At 33.2% G+C, this 20,839-nt stretch overlaps 2 protein-coding genes across 3 annotated transcripts; one reads left to right on the plus strand and one right to left on the minus strand.

Annotated features, from left to right (window-relative positions):
- The first annotated feature begins 241 nt into the window (after positions 1-241).
- On the plus strand, positions 242-5,074 carry LOC114714681 (calcium-dependent protein kinase 2). 2 transcript variants are annotated; one of them, XM_028899440.1, is made up of 9 exons: positions 242-325; positions 432-1,193; positions 1,593-1,736; positions 1,876-2,028; positions 2,419-2,534; positions 3,218-3,385; positions 3,532-3,659; positions 4,075-4,174; positions 4,257-4,331. In XM_028899440.1, exons 2-9 carry the CDS (start codon positions 440-442, stop codon positions 4,329-4,331), a joined length of 1,638 nt encoding a protein of 545 aa, XP_028755273.1. In that variant the 5' UTR covers positions 242-325; positions 432-439. The 2 variants fall into 2 exon arrangements, with proteins under 2 accessions (XP_028755273.1, XP_028755272.1); XM_028899439.1 differs by lacking the exon at positions 242-325 and having other exon boundaries at positions 440-1,193; positions 4,257-5,074.
- A 9,983-nt stretch (positions 5,075-15,057) lies between these two features.
- LOC114714628 (transcription factor CPC-like) lies at positions 15,058-16,697 on the minus strand. Its single transcript, XM_028899376.1, has 3 exons — positions 16,565-16,697; positions 16,371-16,464; positions 15,058-15,256 (listed from the first exon to the last, which is right to left on the minus strand). Exons 1-3 carry the CDS (start codon positions 16,596-16,598, stop codon positions 15,145-15,147), a joined length of 240 nt encoding a protein of 79 aa, XP_028755209.1. The 5' UTR covers positions 16,599-16,697; the 3' UTR covers positions 15,058-15,144.
- Positions 16,698-20,839: the final 4,142 nt, after the last annotated feature.

A 20,839-nucleotide genomic window follows, 5' to 3' on the forward strand; every position in this document is an offset into this window, starting at 1 on the left:
TAAATAATATCAATCTTTTTTTTTTTAAAAAAAAAGGGCTTTTTGGTGTCACCGCAGGGTCTAATCTGACCAAGCCATTGACGGATAATGCATTTCCTCATAAACATATTTAATGAAATGATTTATGTTAATTATTTTCCTAAAATAATATGCTTTTGAAGGCAAACTCATGATGATAAATTTTCAATTTTCTTCTACTGGTGGCTGGCTCCATCCTCCAATCCACAGTAATTTTCCTACGGGAGTAGGCCGCAACAAACTTGATCAACATTCGTCCATCTTCTCTTCCTCTACCAACCCATCATAACATTCCAATTCTCTGCGTGTAAATCTTCACTCTCCCACTTCATTAGTTTCGTTCAGAAAGTACCTCACTTGGGTTCTTTCAAAATTAACTTCACACTTCTAACTCGTATTACCATTCTGATCAGGAAATCAAATGGGCTGTCACAGCAGCAAGGAGAAAAAATCAAAGGCGGAATTTAGTGGCTATGGATCAGCCACGGGTAGTGTTGGTAGTACCCATCAAAGTCACCACACTGTTCAGCCTCTTTCTACTCAAACCCAGACTCAGATTCGAACATCAGAATCCAATCCCCAGCAGCCGCCGCCATCGCAGCCGCCAGCGACTGTGCCAGCGAAACCTACTTCCCTGAATGTCAGACCACCGCAGCAGAAGCCAGAAGCTACGATTCTGGGAAAGCCTCTTGAAGATGTTAAGAAATTCTACACTCTGGGGAAAGAACTTGGGAGAGGGCAATTTGGGATTACCTATTTGTGTACTGAGAATTCCACTGGCCGCACTTACGCGTGCAAATCGATATTGAAGAGGAAGCTTGTGTCTAAAGCGGACAAGGAAGATATGAAGAGGGAAATTCAGATTATGCAGCATTTATCTGGGCAACCCAGCATTGTCGAGTTTAAGGGTGCTTATGAAGATAGATATTCTGTGCACCTCATAATGGAGCTTTGTGCCGGTGGGGAGCTATTTGATCGAATCATAGCTCAGGGTCACTACTCAGAGAGAGCTGCGGCATCAATTTGCAGAGCTATTGTTAATGTTGTGCACATTTGCCACTTCATGGGTGTGATGCATCGCGATCTAAAGCCTGAAAATTTTCTGCTTTCTAGCAAAAATGAGGGAGCAACGCTTAAGGCTACTGATTTCGGACTATCTGTATTCATTGAAGAAGGTGGAATCTTTACTTCAGTTTCACTCGCATACTTGCAATTTAATCACATTTATGCTAAGTGGTTCATACCTGTCATAAGAAATAATTCGGATGCTGGTCCTTGACTCCTTGCTTTGAATGTAACCTCGCAAAAATGCCCTGCAGGGTTGTAGTTCTTTAGTGGTAATTATATTTGCAGTAAGCAATTGATCACGTGAGTAACTAAATATTCTATTATTCTGATTGATAACTTCACTTCCTGGCGAATGTTTTTGATAATGAACAGGATGAGATCAAATGCATTTTTTCTGATTCCTTGCAGTAGCTGCTGGTGACATGAGTGCCAACGAGACTGAAAGCTGTCATCTGTTTTCATTGCCGCTTCTCTTTGATTTAATTATTTTCTGAAATTCATTTCAGGGAAGGTTTACCGCGATATGGTGGGCAGTGCCTATTATGTTGCTCCTGAGGTATTGCGTCGTAGTTATGGAAAAGAAATAGACATTTGGAGTGCAGGCATCATATTGTATATTCTCCTTAGTGGTGTACCTCCTTTTTGGGCTGGTGAGACCAAATAGTTTTTGTTGAAACCTTTTAATGCTTGCATTTTTCTTTTTTTCTTTTTTCTTTTTGCTTTTTCCCATTTTTGATTATTAATATCTTAATTTACAATAGGATAAAAGAAACGTTGGTTTTGATGCAGAAAATGAAAAGGGAATATTTGATGCTGTATTGGAAGGCAAAATTGACTTTGAAAGTCAACCTTGGCCCTCGATATCAGATAGTGCTAAAGATTTAGTCAGGAAGATGTTGACACAGGACCCAAAGAAGCGAATTACTTCTGCACAAGTCCTTGGTATGGTTAGATGACTACCCTCTATTTTGGTCTATCAACTTTAGTCGCTGTTTTGCTCGTCTTTGATAAAATTTAAAACTGTGTTTTCTTTTGCGAGTTTCTGTTTACACTTTAGATTTTTTTCTGGTTTGTTAGAAATGTTGAAAGTCTCTTTGTCTGCTACTGCTGAAGTTGTGTGCTATATAATCAAAGGCAATGGATTGCTTCTATGAATGAAATCTGAGAGTTCTGGTTTATGAGCTGAACAAATAAGACAAAAATAATATAGTCAGATGAAATAATATGAGCATAGAACGGATTGTTGTGATCATAGTATTAGTCACCTAGTTTGTCTGGCTTTTCTACTATTTGTCTGCAGCCTGACTATTATTGATGTTTTTTTTTGGTAAGAACACCCATGGATCAGAGAAGGCGGAGAGGCATCAGATAAACCAATTGACAGTGCAGTTCTGTCGAGAATGAAGCAATTCAGGGCAATGAATAAGCTCAAAAAGCTCGCGCTGAAGGTTTGATATCGAATTCTAATCATTAACAACTCTTTTCAGTACTTGTTTATGGGTCCAAGAAATTGTCCAAAAACCATCATTTTCTCTTTTGGATTTAACTTTTAGGCGCTGGCTTGGTACCATCCATTTTACATTGTGACAATAGATTAAACTGATATTATTTGAGTACTTGTTTTTATTAAATTGTGACCTTTATTGTTTTTGCTTAGAGCTTGTTATTTTATCCTGTTTATTTAGTCCTTTCACTTCTCTCCTCAGTCTATGCCAACATTATTTGCATGCGCAGAAGTAGCTAAATGGTTTAACAGTTCTACTTTCATGCTCTAGGAGATATTTCTTATTCTATTTTCTGTCCTATGCTTTTTCCTTTTACTCGTATTTAAGTTCTAATGAATAAATTGATGTTTCAAAAAAAAAATATTGTACTTCCAGCTTGTTTTTTCTTAGCACAGGTTGTGTAAATTATAAGATCTTATTAGAAGCGTCCATATATACACCCGGAACACATTTAGAATTTTCTTATGTGGGAAACTTTCGAGATACTAATTCATTCTGGCAACATTTCCTTAGTGCTGCTATGAAGAACTTGGATAACACCAGCCGCTTTCATCTTATGAGTTACATGTCACCTTAATACTTCTTTGAATACTTCTCCATTATGAATTTGGTGGAAATTTTTGTAGGTTATTGCTGAAAATCTTTCTGAAGAGGAGATTAAAGGTCTCAAAGCAATGTTCACCAATATGGACACTGACAATAGCGGCTCTATCACCTATGAAGAACTCAAGACAGGTTTGGCCAGGATTGGATCACAACTGTCCGAGGCTGAAGTGAAGCAACTTATGGAAGCTGTAAGTAGTAACACAACTCTCAAGAGCTGAATCAGTTGATCATTTGAGCAATACTTGCGTCCAAGACTAAGCCTGACATAGTGGCAAAAATAAATAAATAAAAGACTGGAGTTTACAATCTTGACCTTCTATATGATGTTGTTCAGGCTGATGTTGATGGGAATGGAACGATTGACTATATCGAATTCATCTCAGCTACAATGCATAGGCACAGACTTGAGCGAGATGAGCACTTATACAAAGCATTTCAGTATTTTGATACGGACAACAGTGGGTAAGCAATGGCTGATTTCAGTCGCTAGTCACATTATACAGATCTTAGAGTTTTCATCTGTTTTATCCTCTGGCATTATTCAGTAATTGATTTCTTCCTACATTTCTAGATAAAATTGAAAAGATTTGACCGTATTCCTAGTCCGAGAGCCCATATCCGTCAGTTCTATCTCTTAATAACTAACTTGACTATCACATTGTTTCCATGGCCTGATTTTCGGTACAGTGCATCAAGCTCTCTTTTTGTCACGCCTAACCAAACTAATAACAGATATGTTAAATTGGATTTTAATAAGTCGTACTGTTTCTGATTCACTGATTCGAGGGGCTAGCTTAGTAGGCATAAAATATGTTAATTTAGAGACTAGCAGCAAACGATGTAATCTCAAAAACTGCTTCTGTGAATTTATGGGCAGGTATATTACTAGGGATGAATTGGAGACTGCTATGACACAGCATGGAATGGGTGACGAAGCGACAATTAAGGAAATAATATCCGAGGTGGATGCCGATAATGTAAGTTGATTCTAACTTAATCACAAGAACTCTCTTTGAAATATAATTGCCGTGCCGTCACCAATTGTGTCTGCACTAACAGGATGGGAGGATAAACTATGAGGAATTTTGCTCAATGATGAGGAGTGGGATGCAACACCAAGGACAACTTTTCTAAAATTCACTCGATAGTGGCAAAACGTTACAAATCCCAGGGGAATATCACAGTCGAAGCCAACATACTTGAAAGTAACATTTTCTTCTCCGGGAGTGTGTATAACACAGCGGCATCACTCGTGGATGACCCCTTCAGAGTCCAGATCTCCATAACAAGGCTGGCTTTGTGCTTGCAGTTGGAGGGCTTAAATGGCTTGCTTGGAGAAGGATCATTTTGAGCTTTCACAATTTCCTAAGTGTCATCTTCCTTAACCTAAAATTTTAATATTTATGAAACTTGAGCTATGATATCCCATGACGAGCTATACTCTTTTTTCAATACGATGCGGCTGAGTGATGAGATTATCAGGCGAGGGAGCTGATTTCCTTGAACTTTATGGATTAATGTTCTATGTTGGCTGACTGTTTATGATAACATGTTGTCTGGCTGCCTAATCATCCGACTAGTTGTGGACTATGTTCTGCATAAAAATTTGCCAGGTTTCACTTTCGAGACCTTAAAAGTGACGAAAGTGAAGTCTTTCTAGTGGACTCCTACTCGGTTTCTTCTTCCTTTCTTTCTTTCTTGTTTTTTTTTTGGCCTCGTGGTTTTTCTTCCCCTTACTACTCGTCTAATGGAAGCTCTTTCTTCCCTTGTGGAAGCTTTTCCTTTTTCATAGAAGATTCTTCAATTGTAACTTCTTTTTTCAAAACTTGGACAACCCTGTGTGTGATGCTGCAATAGACACGACTCATCTGTTTCAAGAGGCTTTTGATATGTAATCCTTTCTCCTATACTAAATATTACCTCCGCCTCTCAATATTAATATAGGAGCTAGTTCGACGTTCAATTTGATTCTAAATATAATATCTTAATCTACTTTGTCTATCATATTTATTTTTAAAGATTGTCTTTGTCGTAGTTGTACATGTTAAATATTTTATTAAATGGTAGTTCTAACTAATATACATGATTAGTAAAAGTATTTTAGAAAATATAATGCATATTTATTATAAATAACCAACTTAACTAATTTTATTAGTCTATTCAAATTAGTCAACTCAATTGTATATTACGAACTAGAGGTAGTATATTTAGCTCATATTAGATTTGATTTAAATAAAAATTTTTAACTTGCTTTATTTCTCAAATTTCTAATTTTTAACTTATTCCTATTGATTATATATATTGAAGAGAATTATTATTAATAGACTTAGTTTTCAATGCAAAGAAGTTTGAAGATCTTATACCGGTAGGTATTTGTCCTAATGGAAGGGATTGTAGCTGCTTAAGCATGAGGCCTCCCGTTTGAATTTGTGAAGATGTAGAAAATGCTGTGGAAAGAGCTGCTTTCAGTGAGGTTTGACAACGATTCAATCAAATCATTATATAAAAAATTTATGTAAACCATGAACTACTATAAAAATTAATGTAAATTATAAGGAGCAATAAAATAATCATTGGTTTGAAAAACTATCAAAGTCAGAACAAGTTTTATGACTACAAAACCACTAATAAAAGTACTTTATATATGCTATATCTAGTGAAGGAGGGTTGTTGGATTATTTGTTTATGTTGTAGCAGTATGGGAGTACTAAAGTGGCAAATAAGTGTTATTTCTTGGGGTAAGCATAGGCTTAAAGTAAAGGAGGGAGGCAGAAACATTATATATATAATGAAAGATGATTAGTTTAATAATAATAATTAAAGATGTAAGTGAAGGAATCCGATGTTGCAGCTTCATATGCCCATTTTTCACAGTAAAGACACAGCCACTTCAGGGATGATGCACGTGACCACCTTCTCTTTGTTTATGATAAGTGCACGTGTGCACCCCACTTTTCTTTATCACCTTCCCATTTCATTAATTAGGAGCATTTTGGAAATGCCACTCCTTTTAGTGTTTTCCAACAGAATTTATCTGTCACTCTTTTTTTTTAAAAAAAAAATTTGGCCTTTTTCTAATCTTTATTATTATGCTGATATTTTATTGGTTTAAATTGTTAAACTACAATTAAATATATTGTTAAGTGAAACAACTGTGCCTTGGATGCTCCTACCATGTTGTCACTTAGGGCAACAACCTCACGCTTTGCATAAATCTGACAATTCCATTTTTAATATTTAGACTCTCACACTGTCACTTGTCCTTACCATTAAAGACTTCACCTGCTCAATGCTGCTTTGCTTTGTCCCAATAATTGCACTTACATATATATATATATATATATATAAATTACTTAATTATTCTTAATTAGAGAAAAATTTAATCACTTAGTTATCTAGTTTTGACAGATTACAATTCAGTCTCTAAAACTAAACTCCAAGTAGTTATATTTCTTATGCTTTGATTTAGTTATTCAATGAGTTCGTTGGTCCTTACATTTTATGACTTAATTACAATTCAGTTCCTAAAAAAATTAGATAATTTTCTAAAAGTATATGGACCAGCTGGTTAAATTACTGAAAATTAAGGGGTTAAGTTAGACAAGTTAATCTTTATGAATCAAAATTGTAACATAGTCAAAATTATAAGAATTAAATTAATTTTTCCTTCTTAATTTGTGATTTATGCTTTACCATGCATTCATAGTTGAATTGATGGATTACCAACAATTAATTAATCTAGCTACCATTTTATTAACTAAATTTATCTGTATATTCTTGTATTCGATCATAGGTTCATCATAATAAGGTTAATTTAAGGTAATAATAATGATTTGATTGAGTGAAAGGGACTTAATTTTTCTTAAACCAGATTGAAAGTTTAAACCTTGTAAATGAAAAAAATTAGATTCAATAACGCTCGAATTATATTTGATAGAATATGAGATAAACCTTGTAAATGAAAAAAATTAGATTCAGTAACGCTCGAACTATATTTGATAGCATATGAGATAAAGCTTATAAATGAAAAAAAATTAGATTCAATAACGCTCGAATTATATTTGATAGAATATGAGATAATTTTATTAAAAAATTAATATAAGGTATTATCAACCATTACAAATAAAAATAATAGAATTTGACAGCGAGCTTAATATGCTGAGATATTGAAGAAAGAAACACAAATAAAGAACACATTTGAGGCGAAAATTAAAATTTGAATATATTGCATCTGCTCCTAAAAAGATGAATTTTTTAACAAAATTTAATTTATCAAAGATTTCTGCCAAAAAATTTAAATCAAAGATTAGATTACACAAGAACCGAAGAAGCAGCCTGTTTTGAGAAGGATTTTGCATTTTCCAAATATGAATCAGACAGCAGATGCGGGCCCAGAGTACAGTGAAAGAGGCAAGAGAGCGAACGAGACGCACGTGGGCGTGCATGCCTTTCCTTGCTTCTCCGCCTACTCTTTTCCATGCCTTTTACACAAAAAACAAAACGCAGAAACTGAATCAACTAAAGTCTAACCCGAAATTCCGAAAGACTTCTCCTTTGCATTGAGTATATCATCTTCATCTCTCCATCAACGTCGTCACTCATACATGGCGTCTCCTTCTCCTCCTCCTCCTCTTCTCAGTCTCTCGTGAAACCTTTTCTTCTTGATATACTCCATAGTCGCTCTAGCTTTCGATCACAGCTGTTTCACTGACTTGTTCTTGTGTTTCCCCTTCAGTTCAGAGTCCATATAAAACAATATATTCCCTACGGAATGACTTCTAAGTCATGGGTTTTCTACCATTTTAGTCCTTCACCAACTTTTCTCTGAAAAGTTCATTTTTTGACAGAAGATTTCGGTCGTGAGAAGCATTTTATTGGGGTTTTGATTAAAGCGTGTCTCTCGCTTTACGTAAATTATTGTCTTAAAGCCATATATTTTGAGATAGGATCATTGATTGCTTTTCAAATGGTGGAGATTCAGTCTCGTGCTACCTTAGTGAATGCCTCCGCATTGTCGGAGGAGTTGCAGAGAGAAAGAGAGAAAAATGCAGAGCTGATGCAGAGAATATCAATCCTTGAAGCTCAGATACGAGATAGAAACAAGAAGGAAGAAACTAATTTGGCCACAGATATTGGACAAGTATGATATACTCTGTTTTCTGTTCGAAATATTGCCTAGCTGGTCGTTTGTGTTTATGTACGCAGTATTGTGTCTGCCAATTCCAGCCCCGTCATTTTGATGCACCGACGTTGCTCATCACATTTCATTTCCATCCTCTGAATATTGCAATCTCCTTGTCCTATCCCTTTCTTGGTTATGATTTAGATTTTTCATAATGGCAAATCAATGTTGATATTTATCGTAGTTACGATGCCGAAGTCTAATCAGTTGATATAGATTGAGGCTCTCATGTGACCAAGATTTTGTCAAGACCCTGCAACTTTATCATCATGTTAAGAGGTACTCGTAAGACCAATCATAACATATGCTTTGGAGTTAAAACAGTTTTTGACAAGATTACGTAGCCTTCATGCTTTAAGTGGTCAAATGTGTAAGAGAGGCGCATTGGCGATATTAATAAGACCAGTAATAACCCTTCACTTAATAGCTTAAGCTTGTGTTACATAATGATTTATCCATGTTTAATGCGAATAATGAACTTTTTACCAGTTCTAACTACTAAATGTGAAGGCCTTTCCTTGGTGTCAGGGGGACTGCCAGCATGCAGTTGCAAGCAACTTCAAGAGATCCAAAAGGAGGAAAATGGAAATGGTAACTGATGCCAAAGAGAAGGAGAACAGAGAAGATTTCAAAAATGAAATGAATTCACAGCATTATAATGCCGAGAGAAGCTTGGTCAATTGGATGAGCGTAGATGACACCCAAAATCTTCATCTTGAAAAATTCAAAGACAGTGATTCTGCTGGAGATTTCGATGAAACAGATAGTGACGATGAATGTGACGATAACTACGACGACGATGATGACATGAATAATGGCCCCAGAAATGCAGAAACCGATGTGAAACAAGAGGAACATGAACATCAAAATGTGAATGAAGTCAAATCAAATGAAGGGAAAGAAATTGAACAGACTGGGGATTATCATGCAGCAGCACCACAGGAGGTTCGATCTTTCGGATTTACAAGAGTATCAAATAGAAATCCTCTGAAGGTAGCTTTCTGTCCCAAGGAAGTTAAGAGCATACTTGAATCTGAGGTCCTATTACAGAAAAATGCTCAGTCTCACACTATAAGGAAAATCATAGTTTTTGCATCCCTTGGCATAAGGCATGGGTGTGAAGATATGTATGAGCTAGATTTTAACCATTTTAGCATTTTGAAGAAAGGAGAACCATACGTATCTCCAAAGAACCCTGGGGTAAGAGATCGCATTTGCTTAGATTTCAATGTTGTTTAACTTGAATTACTACAATGCATTATTAGAAGTAGGAATGTTGTCTTAATTTGAATCAATTAAGCTTTTTCATGTTTCAGATATGCTTTATTACTTTTCAAGTTTCTCTATGTAGGTGAGAGTAATATGATTTATATCAGCATTTGATAAGAAGATCAAACAGAATTTTGTCTTATTGCCACTAAATATACTCTACTATTTTGTCATTGCAGTAGATAACCTCTCCGAATCCATGCCTTCTAGATTTCATGCAAACCTTTCGCAAGAAGAAAGTTAAATCAGTTTGCTTTAGCAGCAACATAGTTGTTATCTTTTTATTAGCAATTGACATATGATGTTTTAATTGATGAATTGTTTTATCTAACAATGATGATCTTGGAGCTTTGAATGAGTGTAATTCATCTCCGTGTTAATTTGAACCATTCTGACATTTTACTCAGAGATCATAGTCTGGCTGCAGAAAGCAAAGTCCAACTTTTCTTGAGTAGGTTCAGCGTGCTTTTCCATTATTCTTAGGAACATCCAATAACTAAGAGGGAGTTAGCTGCTACAGATATCTTATTTATTTGAAGCTTATGCACTCTCGTTCTTTTAGATAATTTCTAGACTAATAACCATTGTCTAGTTTAATTCTAGATAGTTCTAAATGTTTCTCTTCTGAAAATGTGAAGATTTCTATTTCTGCACAGGAGCATGTTTTATACGAGAATCCTGGTGTTCGAAGAAAAATATTCTACCCAAATAGACAGAATCCAATTTTATGCCCTGTTCAGATACTTGAGGAAGAAAGACTCATGCGTCCATCTGATGCTAGTTGTCCTTCATGCCTATTCTTGTGCATTAAGTATGGTGGAAGAACAAGAAACCTTCCCCAAAATGAGTAAGTTTTTCCCAAGTAATGAACTCTAGCATTTACATATTATGCAGAACTTTGAAAAATCAGCCTGTGTTGTTGAGTTATAAGGACTAAAAAAGTCCCCAAATGTTATATTTTTGTCGAAGAAGCTAAATGGTTTAAGCACTCGAATAATATATCAGTTTCATGAATAATAATCTGAGGCTGATTTTGTATTGAATCATTCCAGATATGTCAGGCAGAGGATGGGAAGGAACAAATTGAAGTCTTTTGGGCCACTGATGTGCAGAATGGCAATGTTGGCTCATATTCGTAGTGGAAGCTTTTTCTTCAAGGCCTTGGGCATCACACTTCTGTTCATGGCGGGATTTCCTGATAATATAGTCCAGAGAGAAACCAAATACCGGAACTTAGACTTGCTTCAGAAATATTACAGGTTCTTCATATAAATATACTGCAATAATTTAAACATGACCATGGATGGAAACGGCAATACATGAATTATGCAGTTATCTTCCCATCAAAAGAAAACTTGAATAGAGATTGACCTATTTAAGAAACCTCAGTGAACTTATGTTATAGTCTTGCTGAAAGAATCACTAAAAGATAAGTAACTAAGTCAATCATTAGCAAACATGTAAAATTGCTAGCAAACTCTTCAGTGATGACCACCTCCAATATGCTAACATATTTAATCTTCATTGACTGGGTCTACTTGTGTTTAGTAGATTGATTCTACCTAAATATCGATCCTTAAAAGATAACTATTTTCATTTGACGCGCAAGAAGTTTCTTTTCACAGGACAGATGAAGATGCTGCTGAAGAAGAGCTATTTCTTTCACGCCCAATAGCATATGACAGTGTAAGTTTACTAATCCCAAATTTGAACTTCTCTTTGGATGGAATTAGTTTACATGGTGACCATCAAGAGTCAACTTTTGACTAAACACCACACCCAGAAGACGCTAATTTGAGATTCCATTTCTTGCACTTAAGATATCCGCAGTGCTCTATACTTAACTGATTTTGGCCGGCTCTATATCATGTTCTTATTTCATTTCCAAACCAGCCATGTTTGTGTCAAGTTCTTGATGAACAAGTTCTACTTTTTCTTGTTCTAGCTTGGCATTGCTGAATCTCAGAGTTCAACCAGAAAGCCACTTGCTGCAAAATCCGGAGGCAAGAAACACACAAACTCCGTGAACAGGTCTCAGACCTCACATAAGACTTCAGCTGGACAATCAATCCCTGCAAATTCAGGACCCTCTCAATTTGGCCTAACTGGTTATTCCTCTTCTCATACTTTAGCCATGGCAGCATTCCATTCTGCTATTCCGGCCCAGATTTCTCAAGGCACTTCTCAGATAAGAAACAATCATGCCTCATATCAGATTCTGCCCTCACAGTCAACAAGTGCTTATGTGCCTCTTATGTATTGGCCTCCACTTCCAAGTGCATTTCCTTACGCTTATCAATCTTTACCTCCTGCAAATTACATCTCCTTCCACTCACGGCCGCACTTCAATCATCCAGCCTATAGTTCTTCTGCGACACCGAAGTTATTAGAAGGAAGTGGAAAGAATGAAGTGGCCTCTGATCAAATTGTCAGTGACTCTGATAGCAGTAATCCAGGTGGCATCCATGAAAAGCAGAGATCAACTTCCTGCAAGTAATCAACATGTTGAATCTTTTTTCAATGTGCTACTAGTCTCCAGAGTCGTCAATTTTTAATTTGAAAATTTGTAATTGGGTCTTTATGATTTAAGAATTTTTATTTTTTTTTATTGTTAAAATCCTTATCAATGGGCACATATGATAGATAAAAAAACCACGTGTGTGATCCGTGATACTAAGGAAGCAGAGAAGAAAGTAACATGAAAATCGGAATTGTTTTGAGGAACAAAAATTTACTCAAAGAACTACCGCATTCTCATAAATATTAATTCAGGATTCGTCAACAGTCTTTTTTTTTTTTTGGCTAAACCATAGGTATCCTCCTATTGGAGGCAATTCTATTTGAGGCACTGTCGGGCACTAAATGTGAGTACCTCTCCCAGTAGGGATTCGAATCGTGATTCACCATGTTGTGGGAGACTAGCCCCTTCTGTTAGACCTAACCCTCATTGGTAAACCTAACTCTAAAATCTTTTTTGGTTTTTTGGGAATTCAGACTGGATACTAAGAACCTTAAAAAAGGCCCAAGCTATAAAAGAAAAGAAACTAAAAGGAAAAACCTAACACACACTCTCGTCAAACTCTAATTCTAAAATCTTTGGGAAACAGAGAATAATTAATAATGGGAAAATGATCACATTGGGAATTTTTTTACATGAGCGAAGAAAAGGTTAGCAATTTATGTATTAGAGTCATGCAAAATAATGTAAAAGAAGGCAGTAAAATGGGAAGTGAAAGGCATGGCCGTGGACTATGCCGCACACGGCGAGACAACATAATTTTAATAATAATTATGATTTTTTATGAGGACATAATAGGTAGTTAATTATTGTTTTGATAAAAAAAATTACGTATGGCCCCATGTCGATTCTTTAGCAAAACTTTGGTAATGAAATTTGGCGATTGGCCCTTAGAAAGGATAAAAGGCCATCATACATTTTAAGTACCACTTTTAATTTTTAATATAAAAACTAATTGACTAATTTAAATAGATTAAAATAATTAATTAAATTATTTATTTGTAATAAATATATGTTGTCTTTTTTAAAATACCTTTATCGATCAAGTGTCATTTGATAAAATATTTAATATATACTATAAGGACTATTTTGAAAAAATTAGATAAATATAAAAGACAAAATAGATTAGGACCTTATATTTAAGACTAAATTAAAAATCAAACTAACTCTTATATTAATGATAGGAAATAATATTAACTTTTAGATGTGACCTTAAGCCTCCTTTTAATAATAAGCAAATAAAAGAATCTTTTTATGTCGTGCTATTCTTATGAATATTATTTATTTTGCTTTTTCTTAGCAAAAATTATTCATCTTAAAAATTTTTTTTTTACTTTACCTCCAAATTATCATGTCAATCTCCTACACAATGTTTGGTTCGACGAGAAAAAAGGGCAAGAGGGATTTTTTTTAAATAATCCGTCGTCCTCCAAATCCCCCAGTTATCAAGGGAGGCTAAAATTTTCCCTCCCCTCCATTTTTTTTTTTAAAAACTAAACCGGGGGAATAAAAATACTCCACCGGTCTTCCCCCTCCAGCTAAAAGAATCTCTGTTTATAAAAATAGATGAAGTTTATATATCCATCTGTTTCTTAATATAAAACCTAATTAACTATTTTAAATACGTTAAAGATGTTAGTTGAATTAGTTAATATGATTTGTTTGTTCTAAAACACCCTAAGTATCTTTTTAATTCTCTTCTTCTCTCTCCTACTTAATTATTGCTAAGGGAGTATTAGTAGGGTTAATTTGAGAAAATGTTGATAATTATATGAAATATGTTTTACATTTAGGAATAACATCAACTCTCCAATTAAATCCTACGTTAAGGACAAGAGGAGTATCTAATAAGATTTAATAAATAAATTGCATTATTCATGATTTTATTTGTGAATGTAATTTATGATAATTCTATTGATACAACATTAATAAGTAAATTACACAAAAATTCTTGAAGTTTGCCCCACATTCAAATAATTCTCTTGACATTCAAAAATTGAAAATAATCGTTCTAAAATTTGAAATTTATGTCATTAATTATTTCGTTATATATTTTTTAAAAAAAAAATTATTTCATTACTTCACTGATAGAGCATAATATGCCATTGACCCAAATCCCAAGTCTCCCACTCCCCTTCGGAGCGTTTCTTCGGATATATCAGTCTCCTAAAATTTGAGTTACGTCTAAATATTTTTCTAAATTTAAAATTACGTAAAAATAATTTTAAAAAAAAGGCAAATTAATGATAGAAGAGTTATTTACACAATTGAGGACTGTATTATTACCTGCGTAAAACCCAAATTTTAGAGGCTAGATATAATTTAGCCTCGCGTTATTGACATGGAAGGATTATACTTTTTTGGTACCTAATATAAGTTCCATTTAATTAATTTAATTAGATTAAGAAAGTTAAATAAATTAGTTAATTTTTTAAAATAGTATAATCATCTTTCTTAATGTCCTCCCTCCCTCACTTATTTGATTATCATTGAGAGAGTATCCATAAGAGTAATTTAGAAAAAATTAATAAATATCAAATATGTCTTATATTTAAAATCAAAATCAACTTAACAATTATGTCTTATATTAAAAAATATTAGAGTATTTTTTTTATTTATATTTTATACTCCTCCGGTCCTAATTATAAGACTCAATTGACTTATTTGAGGAGATTAAGGAAGTAAGTTAAGTTGGTTATTTATAATAAATAAGTGTTGTCATTCCTAAAATATCCTTGCTAATTAAGTATATTGGCTAAAACTATCATTATTAGAAGGATTATCTTGGAAAAAAATGCATAAATATAAGAGACAAAATGAATTGGGTCTTATAATTAGGACCAAATAAAAAGTCAAATTGGGTCTTATAATAAAGACCGGAGGAGTATAATCTAAAGACTGGCATAAAAATATGTCATAGTTAGACTCAAGCCCATAATCTCATCAAAGTGCGATGGATGGTACAGTGGTTACAACAATCACGCAGCGCGATGACGCGAGGTCTCACTTGACGAACCGCACTTAGAGGTCCAATACTTCTCAATCTCTTCCGCGCTCCTCCCTGGGATTCTCCCTGCTATAATGGCCCATCTGCCACGCAACACAAGCACAGCTACATCAAGAACCCCAATTTTTGTATTTAAAAAAAAATCACTTTTTGATTCTACACACCATAGGCTGGCCCCCACAGTCATTTTTTGCCACTTAGATGGGATGGAGTACTCTTTTTGTTCCTAACTATAGAATTATTTACTGCGTTTATTCTTTTACAAAAATATCTTTATTAATTACTTTTCCTAAAATGTACTCAATCATCGTTTGTAAGACATCGTTTGTAGTTTACAAACGAGATGTTATAAATAGGACCGGAGGTAATACAAATTATTGACAAGTTATTATCACTAATTAAATTAACAGAATTTCACAATCCTGTGTTTTACTGTACCTCTGCTATCTATATGATAAAACAGCTTCTAAAAAAAAAAAGAGTGGTTCTGACTTTTGATTATAAGTTATTAGTTAATGGGTTAATACAATTTTTAGCCCCTCAAATTTGTTTTCATTTTGATTTTGGTTCTTCAAGTTTCTTTTTATTTAAACATTATTTCTATAATTCAATAAAAACTTGAATCATTTTATCTATTGAATGGTCAAAACCTATAATTTAAAATTTGAGGAACCAAAACTAAAATAAGAACAAATTTAATGGACCAAAAATTATATTAACCTTAATTAATTATTTTTTTAAAGGATCGTTCCTATGTGCATTTGATTTTTTTTTTTTAATTTTCAAACAACTATAATGACTTAACCACCTGTCATTGGTTATGGTAAAGTTTTAGGAGTTGACTTATAATAGAGACTAAAGTGTTCTATCCCTCTGATAATACATAATTAATGGAAATTAATGACATATGCCTTCAGATAAGAAAGTGACGTGTAGTGGCGAAAGGGTCCTACCATTACTAGTTAAAACAAATATAAAACATCACAATCTCTACTAGGGAAACGTCAGAAAAAATAAGCCGCTAGTTACCATCATTATCTTTGTTAGCCACGCTTTAATAAATAGGGCTAACTTTTTGCAATTCTCCAAAAATACAAGAGAAACAGTCCTTCACTCCAAAGCTTTTATAACATTATCGGTATTAAGATTATGAAAAAAGGAAGAAGAAGAAAGTAACGAAGGAAGGAAGGAAGGAACCTGTCTCCAACCAAGCTAAACATCCTGGCAATGAGAAATTCTTCATCTTCAGAGAATTGCAGCTGCTTGGCGTCCTTCTGTCCTGATCTAGTCTCTGAGAGACGACAACATCGTAAAACAGAGTACGTAAGAGAAACAAACCGAACAAGACACAGCAAATGGAAGTAAATCAAAGTGCTGATGAAGAGAGGCACCTCTGCCATTTGTCTGGCGATTTGATTCACTCATTTTTGTTTTCTGAGCAGAAAGAACGAGATCCCAGTACGAGAAAGAGCAATCGGGTGGTGTTATAAACAGAAAGGAAGAGGGTTTTTGGGGGTTGAGGCGTTGAATATACAGAAGACTGGTGGTTTTCACTTTTGACAGGTGGCTGCTTTGCTATCTGGCTTGCCCATATTTATAGTACTATAAAAAGAATCATTAACAGTTACCAGAAGAACAAATAATAACAAACATTTTTACTAAAAGCAAGAGTACATATATACTTAAAGGGAGAATTAGGGAGAATTACTATGAAAACCCAAATAAATAAAATAACTAGGGAAAAAAATCCTAATAACATCTGAGATTTTATATATATGCATTTCTTATACTAAAACTTGTAATTAGAAATGACATTATTGTCATTAGAACTTTTTTAGTAATTATATTATTTTATTGAGATTTTATAGTAATTTTTCCTTTAAGAAATACGTTTTCTCATTAGCAAATTCTTCCAATAGCAGCATTATCCATCATGCTTATATGAGATGATGAGCTCGAGTCTTAATATACTTGTGGGTGAGGGTGTTTAACTCATTGTAATACCTCGAGTCCTAATTATAAGAGCTACTCAGGTCAAGTATATCAAGTTAGCTAATCAAAGTATGCCAGTTGAATTAATTTTACACATCATCATTTAACCTCAAAATAATTCTTAAACATCGTTAAACTAAAATTGAAAAAAATATCTTTTTTTCCATTTAGTGAAAATAAAAAAAATTTCTTCTAAACACCATCAAATTTCCTACATCTCCAAGCAACTATAGTCATTGATTCATACACACTTTATTTCTCCTTATTAGAAAATGCAAAAAGGGAATGGTGCTTCCTCCTCCTTTTTTCTTTTCTTAAAAATTCTATTTCAATGGTATAAAAAGATTAACAATGAAGATTCATGGCTGATTCAGGGTGTGTTTGGGTGACACCCCAAACCATGGTTTGGGGTGTCAATCACCCAAACACCCCTCTAAAAACCAAAACCATGGTTTTGGGTCAAAACCATGGTTTTGAAAAAAGCAAAATTTTTGTTTTTGAAGAAAAAAGGGAGAGTGTGAGAGCCTATAGGATATATATCTTGTTATTTTTTTTATAAACATATTTTTTTATAAACATATTTAATCTTATATTTTATAAATATATATACACATTAATTATTTATTAATTATATTATCTTATATATTATTAATTATGTTGGTAAAAAATATATTATTAACATTTTATTCCTTCAAATTAAAATATATCATAAAATCTATTTTTTCTGTAATTATCATATTAACTTATGTCTTTTTTTAGTAATTTGTATATATAAAAAGTGCTTCTGATAACAACTATCCAAACACTCTCACTTCTCAGAATCACTTTTTTACAAAATCTATTCTTCACAGAATCTATTCTCCCCAGAATCTATTCTCCAGAATCACTTTTCCAAACCATGGTTTGGTTTCATCCAAACACACCAATCAAGGTATGAAATCAAACTAAATTACAGTGGATAACTGTTTGGAGAAGGCAGGTCCCAATAAAGGAATCTGACTATGATGGATAAATGCTCAAAGTCAAAAAGCAATTCGTAGCCTAGTGGCCAGATTGCGCATCCTCTCCTGTGTTGATTGCATTGCCATCAATTGGATATTCATGAATTTGTGTCTTAATTGCCGCTGCAACTTCTTACTTTTGTCATCCTTGGCCGCCATATGCTCTCTTTCATGATCGCAGTCTTTTTTTCACGATCGTCCTAAACTTAAAGGTCTGTCTTTTATTTTAAAAGAAAAATATATTTTTTAAAGATTTGTTTTAACAGTATTTAAGAGTTGTTTTAGGGTTAAATAATGACATGTAAAATTAATACAGCTAATATAATGTGATTGGTTAACTTAACATACTTGACCTAAATAACTTGATATAAAAAACCTAGACTATTTTACATTTTAAAAAAATAAAACTTATGATTTAAAATTTAAAGAATCAAAATCAAAACAACAACAAATTTCAGAGACTAAAAATTATATTAACTTTTTAAAATAAAAAAAACTAAAAGGTACGGCTTGTATTTTATTCACTGGCTGGATTCTTTTCTTACACATTCTCATCGGAGCCTTTGCACAAAAAAAGGTATAATTTATTTGATTTATATTTATACTCCCTCCGAGCTTATTTATTAAAAAAATAATAATAATAAAATACAAATCGAAGAATTCAGTTAAAATCTAATTAATAAGATAGTATAAAAACTTTCAATTAATACAAAAAAAATCACACTTTTTTTTTGCCCTCTTTCACAACAAAACAACTCGCACGCCAACATATTCATAAAAAATTGAATGAATATATAACCTCATAAGAAAGTGTTTACTATTGATTGCGCTAAATGATCTGAGCCAAAAAAATAAAAATAAAAATCCACGAGATATAGATGATATTTGAGATCATCACAGTCATATGGTATGATTTTTTTGTAATCCACGAGATCATGATAATAATCACGTCGATTCTCGCGGGCCTCGTAAATGACATATAATTCATCATTTACTCTTGTCGGGACCTTCTTTGATATGACCTTATTCACATAAACTGGTAAACCCACCTGATTACCCCTCGCTGTTTTTGCTCATCGTCCAGCACGCTCAGGGGGCGGACTCCTTTTCGTGATTATCTTTTTACGGTGTTCTTAACTTTTTCCCTTTTCAAATCATAATCTCATGATAGAGTTTTGTTTTCAACAATTTTTTTATACTACCTTCGTGTTTAATATAATATCTTGTTTTTTTATTTTAGTCTTAAATATAAGATCTTTATTTTTTCTTATATTTATGTTTTTTTTTTTAAGATAGTCCTTCTAACAATAATAGTTCTAGCCAATACACTTGATTAATAAAATATTTTAGAAAAAATAACACATATTTATTACAAATAACTAATTTAACTTCTTTCCTTAATCTCCTCAAATTAGTCAACCAGCTATAAATAAGACTGGAGGTAATATTAAATTTCATTATGCTATTTCCGTCCTAATTGTAAGATTTTATTTGTAGTTTAAAACAAAGTCTTATAATTAGAACAGAAAATAGTAGTTAAAATTTGGCCAAAAATAAAAGAAAAATCCTTTGCATGATACTTCCTTTCATTCCCTAACATAGAAATTAATTGTGTTAAATCTTGGGTAAAACCATTTTGCAAGCACTTATAGCTTTTATAAATTTTTAATTTGGTACATGTGTGTTTTTTCCTCCTAATTAAACACTACAATTTTGCTCTGTTAGCATACTTAGTTTTTTTTATAGAGACTAACAATCTAACATAACACCGTTGCGGAAGTTAACAGTGTTGATGGAGTAAAATTGGAATGCTTAATTAGGGGGAAAAATACATAAATACCAAATTAAAAATTTTAAAAAATTATAGGTACATGCAAATACTACCTCCTATTCCTAATTAGAAGACTTAGTTACTAATTTGAAGAATTAAAGAATTTAGTTAAATTAGTTATTTGTAATGATATGTATTTTTTTTTTTAAATATCATGTTAATCAGGTTTGTTATGTAGACATATTATTGTTAAAAGGATTACTTTGGAAAAAAAACATATAAATATGAGAGACAAATGGATTGGAGTCTTATATTTAAGACCAAATCAAAATTAAATAAGATTTTATATTAAGAAGAGGTAGTATGGTTGAATCTTATTATATGATAAAGTTTAATAAAATATCACAAGGGAGAAGAATACAAGGCATTTTTTGCCCTTTTGGGTTTAGGGTAGTTTACGAACAAATAATTTTTCATTGCCAACCAAACGAAGAGAGCAACTCGTCTCACGCCCTCCAAACCAAATTGCCTTACCCCCCCCTAGTCAGTTGTTAGTTGTTCGTAGTAACCACTGAACATTTCACCAGATTACGTTTAGTAGGAAGTATTAAAAATAAAAATAAGAATGAAATTAAACAAAAACATTAAAATGATTTTAACAGAATAATTTCTTATCACATGAGATTAACAATCTCATAAATAGACAGGAGAACACACGCCTCTTATGTATTCTCAATCTTAGATATATAGATTTGTGTAATTCTAAGTATCATACCATTAGTCATACTAAATATTTTTTAATATAATTTTACACTTTTAATCTCAATCCCTATCTCTTTTGTTATGTTCATATCAAACAAATCTAACGCTATGTTTGGCTCGACGAGGGAAGGGGAGGGGAG

The sequence above is a fragment of the Neltuma alba genome, unplaced genomic scaffold (assembly GCF_004799145.2).
Source record: "Neltuma alba isolate B1F8T4 unplaced genomic scaffold, ASM479914v2 tig00011524_pilon, whole genome shotgun sequence".
Classification (NCBI taxonomy): domain Eukaryota; kingdom Viridiplantae; phylum Streptophyta; class Magnoliopsida; order Fabales; family Fabaceae; genus Neltuma; species Neltuma alba.

Bases quoted from the DNA above. Each gene is read 5' to 3' on its own strand.
- LOC114714681 (XM_028899440.1), top strand. From the start codon at position 440: ATGGGCTGTCACAGCAGCAAGGAGAAAAAATCAAAGGCGGAATTTAGT. The intron at 1,737-1,875 runs GTGAGACCAAAT...GTTTTGATGCAG, and splicing joins TGTACCTCCTTTTTGGGCTG to AAAATGAAAAGGGAATATTT. The intron at 3,386-3,531 runs GTAAGTAGTAAC...GATGTTGTTCAG, and splicing joins TGAAGCAACTTATGGAAGCT to GCTGATGTTGATGGGAATGG.
- LOC114714628 (XM_028899376.1), bottom strand. From the start codon at position 16,598: ATGAGTGAATCAAATCGCCAGACAAATGGCAGAG. The intron at 16,465-16,564 runs GTGCCTCTCTTC...GTCGTCTCTCAG, and splicing joins TCGCCAGACAAATGGCAGAG to AGACTAGATCAGGACAGAAG. The intron at 15,257-16,370 runs GTTCCTTCCTTC...GTTGCGTGGCAG, and splicing joins TTTAGCTTGGTTGGAGACAG to ATGGGCCATTATAGCAGGGA.